The 27185-nt window shown below is 37.0% G+C and overlaps 1 protein-coding gene across 2 annotated transcripts in view; it reads right to left on the bottom strand.

The window, feature by feature from the left end:
• Positions 1-27185, bottom strand: part of ENPP1 (ectonucleotide pyrophosphatase/phosphodiesterase 1) — a 54446-nt gene that overhangs the window by 11759 nt on the left and 15502 nt on the right. For both annotated transcript variants that reach the window (XM_061989566.1, XM_061989567.1), the window contains exons 3-17: positions 25608-25724; positions 22959-23084; positions 22728-22788; positions 17977-18074; positions 16091-16170; positions 15199-15318; positions 14007-14116; positions 12812-12877; positions 12431-12503; positions 10335-10443; positions 9178-9309; positions 7675-7706; positions 6444-6571; positions 5293-5362; positions 2190-2277 (exon numbers count right to left, since the gene is read on the bottom strand). In XM_061989566.1, coding sequence (XP_061845550.1) covers positions 2190-2277; positions 5293-5362; positions 6444-6571; positions 7675-7706; positions 9178-9309; positions 10335-10443; positions 12431-12503; positions 12812-12877; positions 14007-14116; positions 15199-15318; positions 16091-16170; positions 17977-18074; positions 22728-22788; positions 22959-23084; positions 25608-25724 — 1410 coding nt within the window. The remainder of the gene's footprint in view (positions 1-2189; positions 2278-5292; positions 5363-6443; positions 6572-7674; positions 7707-9177; positions 9310-10334; positions 10444-12430; positions 12504-12811; positions 12878-14006; positions 14117-15198; positions 15319-16090; positions 16171-17976; positions 18075-22727; positions 22789-22958; positions 23085-25607; positions 25725-27185) is intronic.

Raw genomic sequence — 27185 nt, 5'->3', positions numbered from 1 at the left:
AGATCACTCACCTAGAATACAAGATTAGAGCTGAACTTCCCTTCCTATTTGGGGAACTGAACACATTTCTCCCTGCACTGTACTACTCAGGTTCATTAATGTCAATCCAGACAGATGAAGCTATTTCATTTTGGAAATAAGAATAAAATAACCTTTATAACCCTAGCACTCCCCACTCCCATACACAGTAGCAAAAAACCAAATTGAAACCAGTCTCAGAACTCAGGTTCCCACTTCAACATCTAAATTATATTGTTATGTTCCTACTATTTTTAGTGGAGTATCCAAGAATTCACAATGCCTAAGAAATTTCCAAGTCTAGTAATTTGAACACCTTGGAAAACAAGTTGCAATCATGTTATCTGGTGCTCAGCTTTAAGGGCTGAGATGCTGGACAAATAGGACACCATATCTCTTCTCTGGCTGCCCTTTGCAAGAAGGTGCGGTCAGGCATCTCTAAAAGAAACACTAGAGCTCCAAACAACAAGAAGATGCCTTCCTGCTGTCCAGAAGGCAACTAAACCCTAGGCAAGGAAGAGGCTGGAGTAAGCCAGCTCCCTTCATTGTCTATCTGAAAGTTAACACGCTGGCTTCTGCACATCCTATTCTAATTCTTTCCAGACAGAATGGAGGAAATCTAGACCTCAATAACTGTACTTAAAACATCTGATCTGTCACTGAGATGCCAGTAAGGACTCTAACCCTCCCACATACAGCATACACAGATCAGGGGGCACAAGAAGGTGGTTCAAAATCAGCCATGACATGAGAAGGCAGCAAAGCCTAGAAGGCTGAGACACACACTTCCTGACAGTGGCTTGGTTCCTGTTCCAGCAAAGAATTTAAACACGTGGTTTGAATGTGGTATACCTGAATCTTGCCACTGATCTCAAGCACGTGCAGTGCTCTCATTAAGTGTTTCCTGGATCAAACCCTTTGGTAATACTTTGTCTCCCGCAGATGCAGGTGTTTAGAGCAAGTATAGGTCCTGGCAAGAGAAGTAGGCAGGAAGCGATGGAACACAGGTGAAAACCACATGAGGAATAAATGAATAGAATATGGTAGAACTAGTGACAGACTCTCAGAGAAACCACGAAATACAGAAAGAAGAAAGGACACAGGAACAAGAAGTCACAGTAACATTGTGTTTGAAATTGAGTGGGGAGGTACAAAAGGCATCTAATTTTTGGAAAAAAATAGAGTATCTCTGGTGCAGTATAAGGTATGATGTCAGAAAATAAAGTGAAGAATATCTGTATATGGAGTGGGCTGTCTGTGATCCTCAGATACAGAAGTAGACTGCATGGAACAAATCAATCAAATTCCAGAGTGACAACATAGAATTCAGAAATAGGAAACAACTATTGCAGAGATAGAAGGCTCTAGAGCAAGCCTTCAAAGCAGTGGGACTGCAGACTAACAAGACAGTCACAGTCCATCAAAAGACAAAAAAAAAAAAAGCACACAAACACTTGTTGTATTACTCAATGAGAATGAACATGGAAACACCCAAATCTAGTATTAAAAAATTCAATACAAACCAATTAAGTGACACATAAAATGATGGATTTGGGAGGGGGGTTACTAGATGAATCAAGTAAACACATTGAAAAGTCCAAATTGAATGTGAAATAAAAGTCAATTTAATATAAATAACTAAAATTTAAAATGTGGTAAAGGAAAACAAAATATAAGAATGCATGACTACAGAAGGAACATCTGAAGCACATAAAAAGCAGAGGGTACAACTGACTCAGACTTTCTGGAAATAAGATGCCTGGCAGCTGCAGCCATATCCATTACTGTGCTTGTTAATTTACTGTACTGCTTGAACAAAGTCATCTGAGTGACTAATTTGATAAAGCCTCTGGTTAGATAAGAGAGAAATATCCTGTCTTGGTGGTACAGAGGTTGTAAAGCAGACAGGTTTAGTAGCAGTAATTCAAAGCGGCAGCTCTGGAGCAGCCAGAGGAATACAGAGTCATCTGTGAAAGAGAGACTCAAGGTGGTCTTGTCATTTAGAAGCTGGATGTTTCTCAGAAAAACAAATGGCTTTTTATTCGTGGAAATCAGCAGCAAGTCTTAAAGACATGTTTCTAAGGACATTTCAAGTTTTATTAGAATATTTACAATACCTAAAAGATACTATATTTTACTCAGCAAAGAAGATCCCCATCAATTGTACTTACCACACATTAAATTATATACTTCAATGTTTTCAAAGGGATCAACTTGAGTACGAAACTTGAATCCTGGTCCAAATCCAATAAAGATAGCCTAGGATTTACAGAGAAAAGTAAAGTGGAACTCTATTTAATACAAGTTAAAATGCAAAACAACTTCAGAGGGCATTTTCTTCCCAGAACTTAATCTTTTCTTTACCAATATAGCAGGGATCAAATCAAAAGCACGTTTACCCTTTTAAAAAGTACATGTAAAAGAACAATTTTTAAAAGTAGTAAAAGGGTATTAGGAAACCCAATTTTGTACCATTGTCTTAAAAGAAAATTCCTTCAGCTGTTTATGAAGTCCCTTGATCTCTGCTTTTGAAGAAGCTAATTTTCTTAAATGCTTTGAGATTCAATGGAAATATTGAGCCAAAACAACCATCATATTTCATGTTCTGTAAACAATTGGGAAGCTTTTAACTTAAAGCCATAAAAAAAAAATCTGTTGGTAGCAATGTTTTAAATGGTTTAAATAATAGCAAGATCCTACACTTCCACACCTGGTTTGCAGCTGTTCTTTCTTGCACCACTTTGTGAGCTGCACTGGCAACAAGCTATTGGGTAGCCATACAGCAAACCTGATCCAGGGCAGCAGACAGTTCCAAAAAACTTTTCTTGTCCCTAATGGCTCCTTTCCTTCTGGTTCAGTTCCCTGACCTACTTAATGCTGCAGCCACGCAAAGCTTACACTAGCAGAGTGCAGGGTTTTTTGCAGGAATAAGAACAAGGAGGCAAGCAAAGCAAACACTTCAACTCAACTCCTACCAAAAAGACTGGTATTAAACTTATGCCAAGATATTCAGCTTAGTTTTTAAGTAAGTGAAACAGATTGCACACATGCACCCATCTTTGATAACAAGATGAGTGATGAACACTTTGCACTCTGTTGCATCTTCAAGATTAAGATTTCAAAGCTCTTTGCAAACAACGCAATAGTCTCAGATTTCACAGCTGCATGGGAAAAACAGAGGCTAAAAACTCAGTCTCAAAAAAAGAAATTAAAGCGTAATGCAGGCTCTCAATCTGCAACTGCTGATACTAAAACCTGTATATGCTAATAATTTACTCAACAAGCCAAATTTGAACCAGATGTGGCAGGAACATGCTACCTTCTTTCTGTTGAACCAGACAGATAAAAAGTATGAAGTTTATACTGCTATAATGTTAAGCCACAGAAAGATAAGTTACATCTTGTTTAAGACTGGTTAGGGATGCTATGAACTGATAATCCCAAACCTGGCAAAAAAAAAAAGTTAGAATAGTCAATGTACTGAAAAAAATTACACAGTTGAACTGTAGCAAAGAGAATATACTAAGAGGGCATTTGGGATCATGAGGTCCTGCTTATTGTCATCTATTAACAGGTACCCTGTCAACATGTTTCCCATTATCAAACAGGGGAAGAAGACTAAGCCTGGGAGGATACAAAATTAACATGTTTTGGCTAAAAGTTTTTCAAAAGTTTGATGCCAACACTACATAGGAGAGGCTTTTAAGAGAAATCTATGCTACATAGGTGTTTTCCTAAAACTTAAAAAAGTTTCTTGAACAAAGGGTTCTCTTTATGGATGTGTTTGCACATATTCACTGTTAGTATCAACTAACTCAACTGTCAGTGGACTTATCCTGAAAATAGCTTTAGAAATTAAGATTATTACCTTTCACCTCATTGATAGGAGAAACTAAGGCAGAAGGTTGCTTAAGTAACTTGCCAAAATTGGATCAAGCTGACCAATAATCTGATTTCATGTTTCCCTATGATCCTATCTCATGTCTCATTAAAGAGAAGAATTTCAGGACTCTTCTTATTTTAAACCTGACTGACATGCTCCCACCTGAACAGTGACACAATCTATGACAGTAGAATTACAGAGTTGGGAAAATATTTCATGGTCTTTTGCAAAAGATAAAAATCAAAAGTAATTATGTTATTTCTGAACAATGCTTGTCTGACAAGTTGTTAGGCAATTCCTGTGATGGAAGCTCCATAGACTAACAAGGGCAAGCTGTTGTACTCATTAACGGTGAGAAAAAAAGTTTTCTAATAACCAAATTGTCTCTTCTTTATTGCAGTTTAAGCCTGTTACTTTGATTCTTAAGCAACCCAGGAAAAGAACAGACTAGACTTACAGTCCAGGGGACTCGCTGGGGAACAACTTTGCTTACAAGGGCCTGGGTAGCATAGCAGACAACAAGCCAAACATGAGCCAGTTGCACACCCTGGCAGCAAAGGAAGTCAATAGCATCACAGCAAGTTGAAGGAAGGGACTCTCTACTCAGCCTTTCTTTATGCCACATCAGGATATTGCACTTCCAACATACAAATGACATTCAGAAAAAAAAATCATCACAAACTCAGTAGAGGGCCCCCCAAGGTGACTGGGGACTGAAGGTCTTGGCTCACAAAGAACAGGTGAGGCACCTTTGCTTCAGGTGAATCTAATAGCAGTCTCCCATCAAGGAGATGGAGCAATGCTCTTCAATGCTACACAGTAAGACACAGAAACAACAGGTATCTATTGAAAAAAGAAAAGTTCTGCTTGACTGAACCTAACCATATTTATACCAGTAGGACAGTCAGGTAGTGGAATGGCTTGGTTAGAAGTTGTGGAGCCTCTGCCCTTGGCAGTTTTGAAGAAGACTGTATAAAGTCTCAAGTAACCTAGTCTGATCTCACAGTTGTTTTGAATTGGAGGTGAGTCTAGAGACCTCCCAAGCTACCTTCCAAATCTGAAGTCTCTTAAGATATTCAATTATTGTATTTGAGCATTTGATGAGGTAATTTCTCTTCTCTTGCTTTTAATGTTCCCACAAAACAACTTGGCACAACTTGATGCTTTTACCAACAGTGAAATCTCTGGGGTAAATCCTGTTGGATTTTTGTACAACTGTCTGCCCAGCAGAATCCCACCCCATGTGGATTGCTCAGAATATCACAATAGCAATCCTACAAATGCTTTATTTCTTTAATTGCAAATGGAATAGTGTCACAGATCTTAAAAATCTCCAGACCCAGCAAGTAAGAGACACAAAAACACAGTGAGCTAAAAATAAGTTGTCTCACCTGCATACTGGGGAAGCGATTGTCTGAGCCATGGAATCCAGATGTGCAGCTTTTAATCTCAAGTGGTTTCCTATAAAAAAAAAGGTCAGTTTATACAACTCACTTCACAAATCATATCAGTATAAATTGCATTCAGTGAGGCATTGTTTACTTGTCTATTTAAAGACTTAGAGGTTTGTCCATAGGGAATAGAAAGTATTTAAGAAGAATGAAGAGAGAATGCCTTTAAACGTCAGAATGAATGCAAATATTATCCCTTTGGAATTCTCAAGCACTCAGTCCGTTAAAGCCAAATATCAGGCGACATATGAACAAAGTGTTCTCAAAATAACAGCTTTTCACTTCACTGATTTTGGTAACAGAACATTACAGTACTTTTTATAAAAAGTAGATTCTTAAGATATTTTTTTTTGTTTCTAAATACAACCTCTAATGTAATTTAGCGCTTTCATCTGAGCATCTTACAGTGTAACAAAAACAAATCACCAACATATTCCAGGTCCACACATGTTATTTAATTGTGTACAATTGTAGTAACCCAAACCTGGATTTGCATGACCTGCATACAAGAGGACTTACTAAAAGCATGGACTGGAAAACACTCATCATGCAAGTCCTGAAGTATCAGAGGTGTTTAAAATTGTATTATTATAGTAGATGTCATTATTCTAGGAGCTGTAAATTCATTGACCAGAACATGTAAGATAATTAACAATAGTGGGCTCAGTAAATTCAATGTATGCCAGTGGATTGCTCACAAGACTGACTGAACTGAGTAGTTATGTACATGTTCAGGTTTCAGGACTCATCCTGGAAATCCTTAAAGCACAGCAAGATGCAGTCTAGTTTCTGACAAAGGCGACCTCGGTTTCTAAAATTTGTGTAAAAGCCTTATGCTACCTACATACTCAGCAGAGAGAGCTATAGCACTATATCTACAGCTTCCAGCTTAGAATTGAGCCTCCTCAAGCCAGTGAAAACTGTAGAAAAAAAGCATTCATTGTTTCTTTGCAATGTCCCTTTGTTATGACAAACAAGAATACCACGCTCTAACAGCTATCATTGAACTCTAAGCATCTGTAAGAGGAAAAGCTGCAAGAAAAATACAAAAGTATTTGCTGTATAACCAAGTACTGAAAACTGTAGCTTACCTAGCAAGCTGCCATTGTGAATCCAAATAGAAGTGCAACGGTTCAATCCGGTCATTGTAGGAATAATGGAAACGCTTGGGTAGCAGCTGTTTCATATAAGCTTTGAAAGGCTGATTTGGTTCTATGCACTGGAATGTTTAAAATAAAATATAAAATGTACGCTTCACCAATCTTTTGCTTATGTACACACAGTTCTTATAAACCAGTTCAATTACAAAGGGTATCGAATGACTTCCAATAAGGACAACAGGCCTCCACCAGGTTTAGAGTCATACAGTTTAAGACATCATTATTAATAATTACTTAAATAAATACTGACTTGTTTTGTATTCAATACTTATCAGAGGAATATTTATATTTGATTGTGAACATAACTTATTCTTTTTTGTTACAGCCTACAGTTGTACAGAACCAAATAGTACTTTGAATTAATAAAGAATTACACTGATATATGAATGTCATGATGCTGTCACCAGTGGTAGAAGACTATCCAGTGCAATAATTCTACAGCTCTTTAACAGACATTCAAAGGATTTTTAGATTGATCACTTGGACAAATATTTGGTGGGAAAATCTAAGAGCCACTGCCAATTTTAAAAAAAAGTCAAAAAATACCCAAACAAAAATCATCCCTCTACTGTAATACTGAAATTTCTGAATAGTGAAGTCATTTACGCAAACAGCATAGCTCTCACTGACAGTAGCATCGGCGCAACTGAGAAGCAAACGGATTTAGGGTCAGGGATGGAAGTAAAAGTCAAGTATAGAGCAGAAGAGAAAACCCCTTAAACTGGAATTGCAAAAAAAAAAAAAAAAAACAAAAAAAACCCAAAAAAACCAACATCCTCTAGAAGTTGTTTATCAAAAAGGTGTGTGCAAGTAAATCTTATGCTTGTCCAGGAAATAGAGCTGATGTTTACAGTGACTTGGCCCTCAGCCAGTATGGTCCAGATACACAAGTTCTCCAGTTTGAAGTGCAATGTGAATGGAAAGAAATTAATACAAAACCTTAGTTAATGCACAACCGGATAGCTATATGACATCTTACTCAACTTTGACCTTCCCTTCCCCTGCGTAGAACTGCTGTTGTTGCTTTTATCTACATTGTGTATGAGAGGTCACTGATTCAAAGTCCAGATGCTGTACGTAGCCCAGCAAACAGATGATGCCCTAAAGTACCTGTAAATGCCAGTAGAAATTAAGGTAGAAGAACAGATAAGATGACACTTACTGTGAGGTTTCTGACAATGCCTTCATAATTAACTAGAAGAATCATATGTAAAAATTAGTCACCTAAGTTAAAAAAAAAAAAAGAAGATGTAAAATAAGAGCATCCCCATCATGTAATACCATTAGCTTAATTTCAAAAGATTTCTGGACATAAATTACTTCTCCAGAAAGGAAGCCACATGGAGCAAAACAATCACTAAACTGTTAAGCTATTGAAGAAAATATACTTTTACTTATTTACAGCTTTAAATTTTTCAACTATATTAGTTACAGTTAGAAAAATAATCCAAGCAGTCATTTTTCCACAAAAAAGGCAACTAAATGCTGTGCTTAATCAAACTGGATTTTTCCTGCTTGCCAGTAGATTTCTAAGGAAAAAACAAATGTAATTACCAAGGCAGCAGTTTTATCTGGCAAGCATCCTTAGAAAGATGGCCAAGTATAAGCTGGCTATGATTCAGATGCTTACACTCAAGCCAAAAGGGACCATTACATCATTCTGTTTGACATTTTGTATAACACAAGCCCATTACATTTCACACAGTTACTCTGTCCTCAGTCTGATATCCAATGCGTGACTAAAGTACATAAAGGATTACACTGGCACAGAAACCATTAACAATCCCTGCATAGATGTATACAGTGCTATAAAATCAGCTACACTGGAAAATGGGGATACTGAAGAAAATATTCTTTCCCTCTTTCTAACTTGTTTTCTCCGGGGAGAACCTGGAACTGCATTTGACCCTCACCTTCTCCAATGACAGTTTAGAACAGCATCAAGCAATAAAGCAATCAGGACTTAAAGTCACTGGGATTGAGGTCTACAAGTTTTAAAGGGTATGGAAAACAATAAACTAGGAAAAAACAAGTACAAAACATGAAGGAAATGCCTGCATTAAACATGAAAAAATACCAAAAACTGCAAGCATTAAGTCTTCACCTAAACTGAGATTGAATAATGTACTTTAACATTTGTAAGCATTCATTGATGTTTACTCAGGTTCATTACCTTATTTATGTTTATTTGCAGTTTGAACAAACTGCTGTTAGGACATTGGGCTGATTTTTAATAACCAGGAAATATAATACTCAAAATAATATCCAAGAGATAGTAACAATCTAACATTCCTTTCAGACAGAAATATAGTAAATTGATACAAAAACTGGTAAATCAGGAAATGAGGCAAGACATGAGAGGGGGAATATTTGACCAAAGATCTCACCTAAAGGAACACCATTCACAAGGCAAGAGCATTTGCAATTGGTCACTCCAAGACACCCTGGAAAAGCAATCTACAGGACTCAAATATGCTTTCAGACCTGCAAAGTCAAATGGTCTTTAAAGGCATGGCTGCACTACTCAGCATTTCTTCATTATCCATGCTGTCCCTAGTTGTCGTTCGCTCAGGTTTACCAATGGAATATGTGGATTCTAAGTTCATATTTGTAAAGCACACAAGTGTATAACCAAGTAACAAAAATTAGTTTAGCAACTACATACAAGAGAAATACTCATCTGGAACATTATTAGGTCTTAGGCGAGCTGCAGGACCAGGTACCAGTATGAAATCCTGAACACTGTCCAGATAGCTGTTCAGATATGCTGTTTTTCTGCAGCTCCCTACTTCCATCCCTGCAAAAGGAAAGAAATTTTCTTTAAAAAAATGGGAATATCAATGTAAAGTAGCCTTGCTAGGAAGGCCTGTAACTTAAGTTGTAGAAGCCAGAAATGTAATTTCAAGTATTTTTATCAGCAACTCCAAGCCATCTGATCCAAGGAGACCTCCAGTTGAACTGACAAATTATCTTCTCCGAAGGGAAAGAAATCTTATGAGTCTAAGAATACTAGTAATAGACCAAATATTTGTTTAACCCAACATCCTACCTAACAGTGTTTCGTAACACTTCTAGGGAAATACCCAATAAGCACAGCAACTACAGAATGATCTTGCTCCCAGTGTTCCTTATCAGTTTCCAGAAGTCAAAAGAACTTTTAAGTCGCATATTGCATTTGAACTCTTTACTTCTAATAACTCTTGGCAGGTTTACCCACCATTAATGTAGCAAACTTTTTAAACCTGCTTAGATATTTGGCTTGGATCAATCCCAATGGCAGAGTCCTGCAAGTCAGTTATATGCTGCCTGAAAGCATGCTTATATTTTGTTTGTCAGGAAAAGAAGCAGAAAAAAAATACAGGTAAAATATATAACTTGTTATATAAATAATTCCATAGAGATAGAAACCTATTACAAAAATAAATCAGTTTCATATTCACAGTCTTCCAATAACAGGTAAGGGAAGTCATAACTGAAAGGAAGATATGGCTTGTATTTTCACTACTTCAGCAATTCTCAAACTATTTCTCTGCAGAACAGTTTAAAAAAATTGTGGGTTTTTTTTTCTTCTTTTACAGTTCACAGGAATTAGGAATAAAATAGGAAAACTATTTCATTTCTCCACATGTTCTCCACTCCATCCTTCTCACCTGCACTGATTATCTCTTCCACCATCTTGGTAATATAAAGTGTAAGTTCTAGATGTTAGCTCCTTCCCTAACCTTGCAGAAACACGCAGGTATAAACTCAGAATATTACTTTATAAAAAGAGCTCTTCAAAATTCCAATACACTTATTCAAAAAAATAAAAATCAAATTTACCATGATCTGAAATAAAAATAATGTTCAGGCATTTATGCAAGTTCAGTTGCTTGAGACCATCCATCAGCATTCCTACTATGCTGTCCACTCTCTGTAATGCCATAATGACCTGAAGGACAAAAATAGAAACATGAAGCAAATGTTAATCACTTCAATTAAAAAAGTAATTATTTCTAGGGAGAGTGAGCAAATTTAAGTTTCTAATAAAGAAAAAAAAAGATCTCTCATAGAAAATTCAAGGCTAAATGCAGTCCAGACAAATGAAAGACACAGGAGACCTAAAACTGCAGTAACCTCCAAACACACTACAGGAGGCACATATACCATACACAACAGGAGGAACCAGTGAGGACTGGAGACTTACAGCATTTTCAATACTCTGTTAAACCTGCTTTTTGCTGGTTTTGATTTCTTACTGTTGTACACCCTTTAGATGCAGAGTCTTCACATCTCTCGAGAATGGACTCAGGTGTTGCTACAGAAAACCAAGTGCCTGCAGACTGCTTAGCACCTGCACTGCTCAGGGCTACTTCCATCTAGAGAAGACTGGCTATATCTACACTATACAGCCCTTGGTCCCATTTTTTTCTGGTTCTCACACTGTACCTTAAAAACTGCACCACAAAAACACAGCTGTACGTTTGTGTGTTATTTCAGTTGAAGACATTTTTTAAAAAAGCCCTAAACCAACAACTAGACTATAGTCAGTGAGGATGGCTTTAAAGTATAAAATGAGGGATGTTTGTTTTATTACCAGGGGCAGAATCAAGGACAACAGGGTGCAGTTGCTGATGGGAGACTACTAAAGGGAGGAAGAGAAGACAGAAAGCCCAGCCTGCAGCACTCTTCTTCAAAATTCCTGTTGGGAGAGACCCTGGAGCAAACTTTCCTTGACATTGTGACTAGATATTAGTCTCAGAGCAAATTAAAGTAATTGAAAAAGCCAAAGAACAAGCTATCAGTCTAGCACTGCTCATGATTAGGGGTTTGACATTCAAGTTCACTTGTGTAGGCAGTCACTGGGGTTACTTTTGAAATCTTGCTAAGTAAAACAAAAAGTGTTTTTAAATTAATTACTGTTACTTCATTCAACCACCTGGACAAGCTCTCTTGCTTTGTGTGAGCAAAGATGAGATGCTCCTGGGGAGACCATATACAAACCCTCAGGATCTTCCTCAACATAGCTTTCCTGACATACAGAACTTCAGAATCACTTACTAACCAAAAGAAAAGGATAATCTGTTTAAACATGCTCTCTATACTGCAGTTCCAATTAGTTGTCTGCACTTCACTGAGCACTTACATTCATCTTACTGTTCTTGTAAGGAACTAACTGCTCACACCTGAAGAGAGATTGGCAAGAGCTTTTTCTGTTGCTACCACTGAGTTTAAACACTCAGTTAAGGTTCCTAAATTTACCAACCAAAGTGAGAAAATTTACCAAGTTCCTGAGTTTCCAAAAAACATTTTCTTTTGTGTTTTCTCCATTTGGGTTTGTTAAAATGCAAAACTATTTAGCATTTTGAAAACAGAGGCAGTCCCAAAGATTTCTTGTTTAGATCTATCATGTGATAAGAGTAAATATCCCTTTCATCACCCTGAGAAGGCATAAAAATCTAACTGCAGAGATATAAGACCAATATTCAGTTGACCTTTGTACAGAGACTAGAAGAAAATTAATGACAGTTATAACAAGAATATTTAACCATCAAAACTTGGACTATTGCTACAAAAATACCCATCCTACTAAATTGAAAGGATACAAACTTTGTGGCCCTCCCTGCTCCCTAAAATCAATAGAGAATTAGTTGGAGCAAATAAAACAACACAGAAGACATACCCAAACATGCTCTGGTAATTTCAAAGTTATAAAAATAAAGAAAGTAAAAAATTAACAACCTATTTAGTAAGTCTATTACTTTGTACCAAAATTAATTATGGATGGGCTGTCTATTCGCATTTTTTTCCTAATACTCATATGGAACGTGGTCTTGGTTAATCTAACATGAATTATAGAAATGTGTTATAGACTCAGAGCAAAGCTTCAAATTAAATTTAGAAAAAGAAGAAAATTAAGAATCTACAAAACTACTTACTCCACTGCTCACTGGTCCAAACTTATGGCCTGAGGAATCTGGTTCTTCTAAATACAGAGTGTAAAAGTGTGGTCTATATCAAACAGTACCAAAAATGTAACATTTTACATACATGTTGAGACAATTTGAAAATATTATACTTCAACAATGGATATCAAACATTTGAAACAAATGCTGTCACTCAGAGGAAGGACATATTAAAGGGAAATACAGAAATGTAACAATAAAAAAGGTTTCTGTCAAAACAAGCTTGCATTAAATAATAATATAACATGGTTAGAATAATGCATAAGATATTGTAAATACAATTTCTTCTTTAAACAAAGTAATTAATTGCAATACCACTGAAACATGAACTTACACGTGCAATTGTGTACCTACCTTTCACCTTCAGGTAACTGCAGCCAGCGAAGAACAGTTACCACTCTTTCTTCAAAGGGGATTGAGCTGTATATCAGAACAACAGACCATGTATTTCCAAGAGATACAAAATTTTAGTCATACATTATAAACACAATGTTAGAAGAGAAAAAACAAATTCAATTGGAGTCTATTAATGGTTATTTAGTACTTTATCTATGCAAATAGCCAGTGGCTCCAAAGGTGTTAATAACCTGATTTAATGCTCCCCAATTTGGTAAGAATAAAGGTGCCAGCATTGCTTGTCTTTATTATACAAAGAGAACACTGGTTTCAAGGTGCAAAAATCAGGTGGAGATTTTCATTCCTGTGTTTTGTATAAGTTTCGGGTTAGAAGTGGTTTTTAAGAAATGTTTAAACTGCCTGAATACAAGTTCTCATATTATGTCAAAGAAGATGCTCTATATCAATTACTGAAACAGACCAATAATAAGCATGTTGACCTGTAACAATATAAAGCACCCATAAATTCAGCTATTTAACACAAGTTCAATTCACAATGTACAAGTTTCTAGAGAAAAAAAAAAAATATAGGTGGAATTCGAATTTCCATGGCATACAAAGAGAAAATGATCTTAGGAAGACAGAAACAAAAAGCCCAATTTCTTGGGCAAGACTTGGTATTATTAAACAAGTGGTGATAAACAGATCTATGTAGAATTCTCATTAGGCAGAAAATATTTAAATGCAGTGAAGAGCAATCACTGACTAAAACATGTCTGCTTTAATGTGAAATATTTTCAAAATTTGTAATGAAAATCAATTATACGTTGCAACAATTTACCACAGTCAATAGTAAAACTCTAGTTTTCATGGGTAATATTATGTCAAGATCTGACCTATTTACTGTATGGGAAGTTTGGATTGAATGACTCTATAAACACACCCACAAAAGTTTTTTAGAAACAGAAAGACACTAAAGCTTCAAAGTTGGCTACTTAAAGCTGATTCTTCTACAGCTTTCTTGTAAAATGCTTTCTGAGGAATGTCAAAATGACTAGACAAAGAATCTACATTACACTAAGTTAATAGGATTCTATGTTTTTTTCAACATTGCGTACAATTGCTTAGAAAAGTAGGAAAAAAGTATGCTTTCTCTGGTGTCAGTTCCACTGCAACAGTTAAATATTCATCTATGACACAGGAGCTTACATACCTATTGTATTTTTCATACAGGTTTGGAAAACTTCCATTAACTGCTACATCTGACCCAGGCCAAAAGAATGTACCCGCTTTCAGACCTTGGTACATAGCCGTTAGCCAAATCTGCAGGAGAACAGTAGCCATCATTAGTGCAAATCATTGAATTAGCTGTCTACAGCCCATCAGTTCTGCACCTTTCTGCAAGATCAAAACCTAAAACTGTAAATGGAGCATTCCAGATATTCAATCTTGCATGTGATCACTATCTGCAGTCCAGAGATGCCTTAGAACCTAACTCCTTACAACAAACACACTCATCCTGTCTGCTGCTACACTCGGGAAGGGGGGGGGGGGGGCCGCAAGACATAAGTAGGAACCATTAGCTCCCATGGATGGAGCAATAATGCAATGGCAGACCTATGGTTGAACACCAGGAAGTGAAAACTTCTCAAAAACAGAGAAGTGAGAATAGGTGGAAACATTCCAAGGACCTATGCTCCACATACTCTGAAATATGGGAGGCAAGATTTTCATCAACTGTTCTGATATTACTACTGGTCTCATGATTTGCAGAGTTCTATCCACTGCATGCTTTCCTGCCTAACTTACACACCACTTTCTTCTCGGTGGCCCACAGTCTACACTTGTGTGTTCCTTCCTCAAAAAAAATAAACCAAAACAAAAAACTGGTCGTCCTCACATTAACAAACAGTTGCAGTAGTTCTCTTGATGTCCTTCAGGCTAGCACTCACCCAAACTTGGATTCTGCTGTCAGTCTTGGCAAATTTGCCATAGCCATTTCAATAAACTGAGATATCTTAAAAACATATCTTTAGACTTTGTAGTAATTTGGACAAAGTGTAAACCTTTACTATTGCTTGTTAATAAACTAACCAATCTGTGAATTTCCTCAGAGAAGTTAACTGCAAGCCTATCACACATTAAAAACAGACCAAAATCTGGTATCTGCTATTTTAAGCTAGTTTCCTCCTTAACAGAAATTCCATTTAAGTTCAGCAAAAACTGTTATACTCTTTCATTTGTCATTTTGCAGCTCTAATGTACCAATTCCTAATCATATTGAGTAATGCTTCTTGGCTGACTTAAAAGTACCCTCTGTACTCTTTCAACATCACTATGCATCCAAGTGATACTAAGTTAAATAACAGCCCCATGCATATCCTCAGCAGTCTATTAGTACTTACAGGCTGTCCTTGGTACCACTGTGGATTAAATTTCTCCTCGCTTCTTAGAGTGAAAGACGCATTTCTTTTGGGGTCATACATCTTGTTATCGATTATACCATGAGATTCAGGATACAGCCCCTGTAATTTGGAGTATGCCATATCACATCATAAAAAAGAAGAACCTTCCAGCTACACAAATAGATGTCTCTTAGACAAATATGGCCAATAAATTATCTGTATGTGACTTGTACTCCACGAACACAAGATTCAAATTTAACAGCGTGACTTACCATTGCATGCAACTTGCTCAAGTATTTGACTGAATTTTACTTATGACATAATGAAACCAAAAAGAATCTGCTTGATTTGAATGTAGCAGTTGGTGTTGAAAACTTTCATTTTTCTTCTTCCTCCTATACGCAGGAGGTGATAAATTTACACGTTCAGCTTTGTGACATTCCTATCCATGTTTAGATATAGCCCATCAGAGTCAACACCAGTGTGATGTCCAATCCTTTCCCTTCATTTCATACTTTTCTCTGCTGTCTTAAAGAAGTGGAGCAAGGTTGGCAGTTTATAGGAGTCAGGCTGCTCTTGTTTCAATAGAGAGCAGCAATTTAGTGGAAATATTTACATAAATGAAGTTGTAAAGCAATGTGACCTTACATCTGTGTGGTAATTCTTGCAGCTAGTCTTGAAAGGATTGGATTACTCGATCAAATTAGATATGATCACTTAGCTATATATTAATCTAAATTAAATAAGAGTACAATCTATAAATTTTCATATTCTGAAGAGAAATCCTACTATTATTAAAATTAATAATGGCTGGGTATACTGTTCTCTTGGAAACAACTTGATAACGAATAGTCTCTTCAGTAGTAGAAACATAATATACAGGAATTCTTACTGTGACGATGGAGTAATGATTGGGAAAGGTTTTTGAAGGATACACTGGTCTCATACTGGAGGTGTATGTTCCACATCTCTCTAAAAGGAAGAAAGAGAATCAGCAGAATTATAGAAATGAAAACCATTGCTAGTTTCTCTCAGTAAGACTTATAGCTGTAAAGAAAAATAGAAAGTCAAAAGATATTTCCAGAAAATTTTCATTCTTCAAAATTCTGGAGTTAATACTTCATTTTTCTTCCCACACTCATATAAAGCTGAATAAATGGATATTAATAAAAACCTTATCTGTTTCTAAGGACTGGCTTCAAAGGTCACTTGAACAAAACACAGTCCTTGTGAGAAGGATGCACAGATAAGAACGAATCAAACAAAATCAGACCCTCAGAAGTTCCCCTGGTATGTAATAGGCAAAGTCTGCATCTTGAAACCAACCAGCTCCTTTATCATGTGTGCTCCCAGAGATGAGGTGGCCATTGGCACAGTGGAGCCTTTGCTCTCTGTCGTCTGTCAAATCATTATTTGTTTAGCAGTCTTGTTTTTGCTGTTTTGTTTTTTTTTTTTTAATTAGAAGTAAGATCTTATTTTAGGCTGAATGTCAAAGTTTTCTTTATCTTGATATAAAAATCACAGGTTTTTTAGGAGATAAGTGGACAGTATTTGCTAGTATGAAAAGTCATTAGACAGACCAAAGCACTTAAGCAAACATTACTTAAGTTAGGTGCCTAAATTTCCACAGGCTATTGCATGGGGCCCTGATTTTCAGAAATGAAGGAAGAGTCTTTATTAATGACTTCAAAAAAAAATACTATGTGATAACCAAAACACTTCATCTGATGCCAAAGAGCCAAAAGTAACAACCTTGTAGAAAGACTACCACTGGGCCATCTTCACTGGCCCTATGGGCCATAATGTGTAAATAAAACAAAAGTGAAATGTTTGATAAGAAGCGTTGCATCAAGGCACTTTGAACTCATTGGATTGGGGCTTTATATTAGACCTCGCCTTGAAATGCCTAAGAAGGTCTTCTTGAGTTGAAATTTTATAACTGAATTTAATGAAATTATTTCAAATGCCTCATTCTAACATGGAACAAAACCAAAAGCTAAAACTTCAAATACATCTGTGAATTGTTATCCTCTGGAACAGATCAAGTTGTAATGACCATTGTACCAAAAAACCCAAGTATTTTTACCTATTTATTTTTAGTAAAACTGAAACCAACCACACTAAGTTGTAATTTATGAATGACAAGAAGATTAGTATATTTTCCAGACAAGAAATGCCATCACTTCTTTACAGACCACAGCCAAAATTAAGACAGCAAAAGTAAGTGAAGTTACTTAGGCACTACAAAGTTAAGACACTAAAGAAGTTAGGAAAAAAAAAATATTTATGAGGCTCTGATTTCTTCCAAAAATGTTTGTTAAATGACAGTTCTCAGATTCAGCACATTTCTATTAGTCCTGTATAACCTATTTCTACTATTTTCCTTCTCTGTCTTCTTTTTCAAATATTATCAAATGATTTCTATCTTGCTTCCCATTTTCCAAAACCATTTCACCTAAACATGAGAAAATATGTAACACAACATGAAACGTGGTCTACTATTTGGAAGAAATAAAGTAAGCTCAGAACAAAAAGCATCCACCTCCTAAGTATAGGCTACTTAATTTAAGGTTTCACTGAAAATCCGAAGGGCCTTTTCCTCATTCTCTGCCTCTTTCATCCAACCCACACCTCAAGTTCTCTGTGCACAGTCGTTTACGCCAACATTTTTCATTTCCATGGAAGAAGAATGAGGATTTTGAAGAGAAAGTATAGCTACATCTATGGATTTTCTCAGGTAAGACATCACAACATTGCTTAGACAAAGAAACTACTCACGTAGTTTGCTAATAACAGGTAGAAGTCCACCCCAAGTCTGCAAATATTCTGCTCTGAAGCCATCCAACGAAAACAGTAACAATGGAGATTTGGTAAATCTAAACAAACAGAAATTCAAGTATTAAGACAGACAAAGAAATAATTACCTATCCCTTATTTCAAGAAAGTTTCCCCCAAATCATGAGGATGCTCATTACAGGACTATAAACCAGACCAAGGAAACAAGACTTCCTAAGCAGGAAGATTCATAGATTGGCACAGCAGCAAGCAAACCAGTCACCTGGTCCTTCTGCTCACAGGCTGGTGTAGCAACCCTGCACAAAGAGTCTGAGGACTGCAGTAGAGTATATGCAGGTAAATAATGTAAAAAAGGCCTGATTTCAGTAGTATCAATAAAATAAAGAACAAGCCAATGGTGCTCATGTGATCTCTTCAGCGGGTTTGGTAATCCTTGTCTTGAAATCAGTCTTACTGGAGCAAGATTCAGCCCCTCCAACGCCCTCAAGCCACTCTGAGGTGAGAGCAGGGAAAGAAAAAAGGCAAAGTGAAGTCATGCCTTTGTTTTATTCATTTTGCTCCTAAACAACTTGCAATCTAGCTGAAAAAAAACAAAACCAAACCCTTTTTACATATACAGTGCACGAAACTATAAGAAAGTCTAATATACAGGATATGTTAAATCACCTGTTAACACTTTTCCTTTCATTTTATAAAGTCTATTTAACCTTTAAGAACTTGATTACTGTAGCAGAAGTACTACCAACTCGAAATTGAAAAATGTGGCCCTACAACTAGAACATTATAACAATATTTCTGCTTGAAACTTGACAGATAAATTCAATGGAACTTGAGGAAATAAATTCTCCCCTCCTAGTCTCCACAGGATCTGTTTTCTAGCCTTAACTTGTTCCGAGCTTCCACCCTGTTCAAACAATTTCTCTCCAGCTGTTAAGTACTTTAAACACTGTATCACAGACATGAATAGCCATCAGTATCTCTTCCTTGAAGAAAAAAAAAAAAATCCTGTTGTTCGACCTATAGATGAGGACATGTGAGACTGCCAAAATCCACACTGCTGCAGTGCAGCAACAACCACTGAAAATATAGATTCACATATAAGAATTGAATATATTTTATATGCCAATGGCAAGCTCATTTTTTTCCTTGATGTTTACAAATTGTAAACTGATTTAAAAAAAAAAAAAAAAAACAAACCAAAAAACAACTTTGTTGCACTTAAGTTTCCCAAAAGAAAACAGCAAGGACAGAAGACATATTAAAGTGTCAGCAATTTCATTTGTGAGGTACTTCACTAAAAATTCCAAAGTCATTTACAAGTGAAATTTCTATATGCCTTATTGCAGTGAAACAAACATGGCTATACAAAGAAAATTTTAATCAACAATTTGGACAACTATTCAACCAAAAGGACTTCAGCAGTCAGCATCATTACATAGATTACCCTACACCCCAGACAAAATAAAATATTAAGATGTATCTGCAAGATTAATTTTTGCAGCCTAGTTTTTATTTATATGGTATATTTAATATCATCTTTTGAAAACTTTAGTAGGGGTAGTTTGTTGGGAATGAAAACGAATAACCTTCAGACCAAGAATAAAGTCCTTTGGCAGAGGGAATTCCCTACAGAATAGGGAATTTTCACGTACTCACTTTGCTCATATTACATGTATTTTTTGCACCACAGATTCAATCTTCTGCAACTTTTGCAAATACCTTTTCTAACCTCCCAACATATTGATGTCGTCCAACACATGAGTCGAAAAATATTCACTGAAAAGTTTCCTGCAAAAGATTCACTCTGAGGCAAAGATTCCTCAATATTGCTTGCCCATAAGTCTAATTAAAAAAAAAAAAAAAACCAAACAACAAAGCAGCCACACAAAAATATTCTAAAATGGCTCCTTAGCTTTACGCAACTGCTTCTGGTTTGGCATTTACAAGTAAACCAACTGTTAAGTACATGTTTTGGTTGTCTGCAAATCAAGCTACTGACCCTCTAGCACAAGTAAAATTAAACTTGGCAAAACAGACCACTGCCAAAACCAGGCAGATTGGCTATTTCACTTGTCTTATACTCTACACATGCTGAAATTCATATAGTCAAGTCATCTGCCCTGTACTCAGGGAAGCGAAGTATGTCAGACCATGTTAAACTGCACTTTCTTTGCAACAGCTCCAGTAAAATCCCCAAACTGACCTGAGCTCAGTTCTGAGATATATCAACTATTTCCATTACTTCTTCCGGTCTGTGGCCAAGGTTACATTTGCTACTTCAAAAATGTGCTCCCATAGCAAGCAAGCCTAGGAGGCTCAAATTTTGACCCTGTCAGTGATTCATGCTGGCTGTGTCCAAACAGTATGACAAGGGTGTTTCACAGCTCTTGGATAAATATGTACATCAGTCATATCCTGACTCCACGCTCAGGGAAATGCAGTGGTAATTACCCCTCCTATAAACTAGCTTCTATGGAAATATAATGCAAGAAACAGACTTGCTGTGGTCTAGCAGGTTCACCAGTCTGGATGAACAAGAGCCCAAAACTGCAGACCACACTGCCAAGCTGACTTGCCTCGCAGCAGGCAAGTTAGACCACAATTAAAGGGGGGAAAAAAAAAAGATAGAAGAAAAAAGAGAAAGTCCCCTTGAAAAGCTAAACATACTACACTGAAAACTTCCTATTCCACACACATAACTCTACTGACTATATACAGCCATAAAGCATAGGAAGTAAGGGTTTTTTTCTGCTAAAAGTATGTAAAGCCTCAACAGAAGGCATAATAGCAATCTTCAAACACACAGAAGAGATCTGCAAAGAGGAAGATGGTCAACTGCTCTTCCAGCTCAATGAAAGTAGAAGAAACAGTAATAGTATCTTTTGCTGTACTTTAAACCTAAAACATCTGGAAAACTATCTGGCTAAGCAGATAAACTGCTTTAGTAGGTTTACATTCTAAGCATTATTTCACTCCTAAAACAGTGGGAACGACTAGATCGCTCCTGAAATCTCACAGCCCATTAACTTTACAATCCTGTTAAATAACATAGACCATCATCTTGCAAATAATTAGGTGTGTACTTTAAGTATTTGACAAGTCTCACTGAAATAAGTAGGATTTCTCAGATTATGCACCTCACTGAACACTGCTTTTCTCTGTTCTGCATCACAAGAGCAAACGCAGCCAAAACCAAGACAGAATAAAAACAGCAGTTTGAACCCACAAAACATGCAGTATTAATAAGCAAAGAATTGGAATTATTATCCCAAGACCTCAGAATGAGCACTGACTAGTCCCCCTCAACTTTTGCCACCCTCACCACAAGAAGAAGGGAATTTACAGGGCTGTAAGTTTTGTGAAACATTTATATGTTAACAGTCTGAGATAAGTCTTCAGTTAACACCTTCTGATTCAACTTTGACCACACATCAACCTTTCCTGGGCTGAGTTTTATTGTAACATTTTTAGTTTTGTCAGGATTAAAAAAAAATTAGTAGAGTAACTACATTTCTCTTTCCTTCACTAAACAGAAATAATAAAGAAAAAACCTAAAAGCATGCTAACCAACAGGAGTTGCCCTATGACATTTGTAACTGCAGATCTGCACAAGGCTCTTCCTTGTCTATCCATCCCTTGGGGATAACACCTCTTAACCTTGCTTTAGGAAAATCAGCATCATAAAGCCAGTTCTCAGTACACAGTCCTGAATGGCTGCAACCTCAGAACAAAAACTAATAACAAACGCTTCCAGAATTGCCCAATTACATACGGGCTTACTGAGGCCTTGGACTTAAAGCTTTAAGCTTCAAGTTCCAACTTGAAGATTCTGAAGTATCGGCATTTGTTACCACTTTGAATCAAAACGATAAGTACTCATATTCTGAAAGGAAATCTATTTTGCTTGACACTCCAACGATTAAACACAACAGCATGTTTCAGTGGAACATCTCAAACAAGAATGTTTAAGTCATTTCTATTAATTACTTATACATACAATCCCAGTTTGCAGTTAACCTTAGCTTTAAAGTCAATTTGAAGATATCACCATAAAAAACAGTACAAGAAATCTAGGCTTTTTCCTGGCTGGGAGCTTTGCTGTACTATTTGAGCCCGAGTGCTGGTGCCACAAGCTATATGAGTCATTCCTCATACACTGAACACATAACCTAGAGGAGTGGCCCACTGTGGATCTGAGCCAAAGAATACAAGGATCCCATGGCATTTTACACCTTTTAACAAAAGTAGTTCAGACAGCTTGCAAATGATGCCATCTCACTGCTGAAGCTGGGACAGTGATCTGTCCACACTTTGCAGCTCTGGGGTTGGAACAGACAGGGAAGTGGAAAGGTCTTTAGAAGTGACCAGCAGGAGAAGCGGTCTTAGGAGTCTAAGATTGTCAGATGGGTCTCAATTTTGAGACAGTAGCTACTGAAACACATATAGGACAATAATGAGGATGCATAAGAGCACAAAATTCTGCAAGAGACAGCAGGGTTCAGGAATAGAGATGACTTGCAAGTCAAGCGAGTGCTGGAATACACAAGTGCTGCTGGGATAGAGCAACTTGATCTGTTAGTATGCACTACCAAATGCTGGCTGTCCTTCTCTGTCTGGCCACTGTTCTTATTGTGGGTAAGAAAGGCAAGCAGGTCCCAGGAAGGCACAGCAGGGAAAATCATCTCAAAAATGTAAGTAAAGAGCAGAGCTATGCAAATATACAATATCCTCACCCTTTGGGACACTGAGGTTCAGTAATGTCCTCACACTCTTCTTCAACCCAGCTTGCCTCTCCTTAAAACAAACGAGTGCAATTTATTTTTAAAGTAGTACATTTATTAATAAATAGAAGGGGCTTTTTTCATTTTAATGGATGCTTTTTAAGTTATACTATATATCTCTGCTCCTTCCATACAAATATGGGTACATATATGAAACTGTAGGAATTTGTTGAAGATACTTACCTTTACAAACAGCTTGATAATTGATACAGCAATCTTTATTTTCCTCACAGTCATCTGAACAGGAACAGTGATATTCTGGTCGCCTCTTCTCCCCACATCTGAATTTATTGCAGGTCCATATGTGGGCTGAAAAACAGAGAGGGCAGAAGAACAGAACACTTAACACTGGTATTCATCATTAAGTTCCATCTTAAACATGTCCTCACTGAAAAATAAGTCCTGAGGTATTTCATGCATGTTTAATATTGGCAAGCTTCAACACTTTGGAAAAAAAGAAATCCAAGTGCATAGCCATCTGGATACAATTATGTAGCATATAGTTATAAATATCACAGATCAGAAAGAATCCTTTTTACAGACCTCCTTAAATACCATAATATATGTGACTTTACTCTGGAAAAGAAGCTATAAAGAAGCTCCCTACTAACTCTCCCAGGAAAAAATCCCAAGCTTGACCTGAATTCAGAATGCCTACAAAACACTGAGCAGCAGCAGCTTATGCTGACTTGCACTGAAGCCAGAATGGATTTTACCAGTGACCACCTGGTACTCCAGCTTCTTTCAGCACTTTATACACACAGGTATCACTCTAACCCTATTTCAGACTATCTACATGAGCTCACAGGAAGACCTACTACCTTCAGCTTCATTGCACTTTTTCCATAGATATTTTCTTCCCCTGAAGCATATCAGTTTTTTTTTAATGGAATATTCCAATACATTGTATTATTTTAAGATGATCATTTTATTATCAGTTGTTAACACAAGCAGATATTTTGCAGTCAGGGAGGATAAATATGAATGCATACTTAAGTCAAAGTCTTAAGAGACACAGAAGCCAAATCTAAATGTTTGATTAGAGGACACTCAGTGATTTTCATATATAACTAGCAATTAGAAATCCCTAAAAGCACTCTGAGGATGTTACTCTCACTTTCAGGAATATTGAACTTCAGTAACTCTACCAATGTCAGTAGATCTTCATTTCCATGAGAGACAGAAGAGAATACTACAGTTCCAGTTACATCATAGTACTATAATTTGATCCTTCGTTGATGTTAAGGCTAATTAATTTAAAAAAACCCCACAAAACAATGAAATGACATTCTTAGTGATAAGATAGACTTTCCATTTTGTTTTTAAAGAATTCTTTAAACTGAGAGAGAGCAGTGTAATGAAGCAAAGTGAAGAGTAAATCCCATGCAACTATTCTTTAAGCAAAAAGCTTTATGCAATTTAGAGGACCTTTCAACAACAGTCAGTTGAAGCAGGGATCACAGTTCAGTTTAGTAATTTGGTTTTAGAAGCCAGCATTGGCACTTTAATTCAGAGTGAAACTATGTTAATAAATTTTACAAATACTCTAAAGAGGAGTGAGAACAAAAATAGTTAACTGGAAAGAATATCACATATCATAGAATCATAGAATGGTAGAAGGGACTTTATAGAGACCATCTAGTCCAACCACCCTGCTCAAGAAGGTCCATCTATATAAGGTCATACAGGAACACATCCAGGCAGGTGTTGAAAACCTCCAGAGGAGACTCCATACCCTTGCTGAGCAGCCTGTGCCAGGGCTCCCTCACCCTCACAGTAAAATAGATTTTCCTTATGTTTAAACAGAACTTTTTGTGTTCCAGCTTCTTTCTTTTACCCCTTGTCCCGTCACTAGACACAATAGAAAAAAGTGATGCCCCAACCTCCTGGCATCCACGATTTAGATATTTGTAAATATTAATGAGATCCCCCACAATGTCTTCTTATTTAGACTAATCTAAACTCTTATCTAGACCGAATGCATATGAAGCATTAAGGCAAAACTAAATTAGAGAAAATAGTCAAGTTCTGTCCTTAGTGTTACTACCTGCATTAGTATTTTTTCCTGTAAAATTTCAGTGGTACTTTTCACACCTTTACCTATCTACCCTTCATCTTCTGATAAATCATGAGAACTGTGTCCCACTTTGCTATCGTTCTCCACCACTGCAATCTGTTTTGCCATCCTGCCTTGTCCCAAAGGCCAACAAAGGACCCTTGCTTCACACTCAAGCTGGGTAGTAACAAGGCAGAGGGCCAGAGTATGGGTAAGGAGTAACAACAGCTCTCACAGGGCTACTCTGTCCTTCCCCTTTTCACTCAGGCGATGACAGAAAGATACAGTATGTAGAATGCACTCCTGTTCCCAGCTTGCCTGAGAATTCAGGAGTTGTCCCTGACACCAATGACAACACAGATCCCTGTTCTCTCACCCCTAAATGGAAAACAAAAGGCTGTCTGGGACAGAGTTGCAGTTGTTCCTCCTCTCTCAAAGCAAGAGGGCAGCAGCAAAGTCCCTCACAGCCTCTCTCAGCTCCTATGTACTCCAGCTGGGTGAAATACAAGCTTTGTTTGTGTACAACAGCAGAGCTCTGATGCTTCCACAGGCATTCCCAGTACTGCCATCTCCACTGCAACTCCACTCATGGTTACAATGGAGGGAGCACAAATTGGGGGAGACCACTGACATCAGAATCACTCTGCTGTTCAGCAGCCCCCTTTGCATTCACAGCCCATCTGAAAGAAGTTGGGGTTACAGACCACAGTACTCATCTATGCGGAGCCATCTCACGTCACAGAATAGATTACCCCCATCAGATTTACCATCCTTACCTGGTTGTATACATGTTTCCTGGTAATCTAAGCAGCAGTTTCCAAGCTTGACACAATCTCTATCACAACGGCAGCTTCCAAAGGTCCTTTCAAAGCAACGACCTTTGCAGGTTTTCACTGTAATATTGGATAATGATACATGTCAGTGGCTGAGTCCAAATCAGTCAAAATGCAGAAGAAATTAATGTCAGCATGTGGAATTACACAACTAGTGATTTCACAGCTTATAGAATGGCTGAAAAAATAGTCTCAGCCCAAAAAAAAGGAAAATCTTAATCCAAATAAATATTTATTTTTCTTATTGAACAAAAACATTTGTTCATTATATTGAACAGAGTCCTGTTCTGGTTTAGCAGGAAAGTGGTGTTTTGTTATTGACAGAGACAAGTGAAACAAAACTACAATTCTAGTTGTCACTGTCCCTGCCTTTCTATATTACCAGAAGATACAAGTAGTCATTCGGAATATGGAAGATCTGTCAGATGAAATCTGAACCTAGGTTTTCCATAAGGGTGACCTGAACAGTGAAATGCTTGTGTAGAGAACAGATCTTCATTTTCATATCTGACAGTGTTCCACTTTCTCTAAATAACTAAACATTCATTAGAATCTAGACTGCATTGGGTACGTTTGCCATGCTTACGTCCTGTTTGAAGGACTATATTCACACAAACCAGAGGAACTAAAGAAGCCCCAGTTCTGCATCCCACTGTACCATGGTTAAGATACCATCTCAAAACACAGGAAGGGCTGTTCCAAGCTAGATACAGGAGACAAACTTGAGTATACTGCTCACTGGCTTAATTTTTGTTCTTCCACTAGACTGGGGTTGTCTAGGGGAAAAAAAAAGAAGCTAGTGACATGAAGCATTACAAGACTTAAGCAATTGGTTAGTCTGTTTCATCCTGTGCAACCACCAGAAAGAAGTAAATCTTTCATCATTTAACTCCTCAAGAATCTTGATATGTGTATGATATTAGGAAAACGAGATGAGCCAATATTGTAAAGGCATAATAAAATGAGAAAAAAACTAAATGTTCTAGCACAAAATCAGTAATCTGAATTTTCACTAGAAATCATTGTGGGACTGTTTGTTAAACAGATTAACTTCAAAACTGGTCTGGATAGTTGTTCCCAAAGCAAAGCTTGATTTCTTAACATATCTTTCATAACCTTCTACCTGAAGAAACTTCACCATTGAAAAAAACCACATATTTTTCAGGACAGAAAACAGCCAGAGAAATTCCAACAAGGAACATTTTTCAGACAACAATTCTAACTGGCAAGAAAATAGCTTCACCCCCCCATAATTGACTGGAAAAGATGAAAAACAAATGTTCCAGGACAGCATGAAATAGAAATTGTTAGGCTTTTTTATAGTGAACTGAGAAAAGCCAGCCATGTGACATCACCACAGTGACAGTTGGGATACATGGAAGCTGCCAGACCAGACACTGAGTGCCAGGATCAGTTTACCTCTCAAGTAAGTACACACAAGTACTGAATAGACCTGAGGTTTATTTCCCAGTATTTATAATTCCTCTCTAATTAAAACTGCTTCAAGTAACGCACCCAATT

Source organism: Colius striatus, chromosome 2, assembly GCF_028858725.1.
Source record: "Colius striatus isolate bColStr4 chromosome 2, bColStr4.1.hap1, whole genome shotgun sequence".
In the NCBI taxonomy this organism is placed as follows: Eukaryota; Metazoa; Chordata; class Aves; order Coliiformes; family Coliidae; genus Colius; species Colius striatus.
The sequence above is the reverse complement of the archived record's forward strand: the minus strand, read 5'-3'. Positions and strand labels throughout refer to the sequence as shown.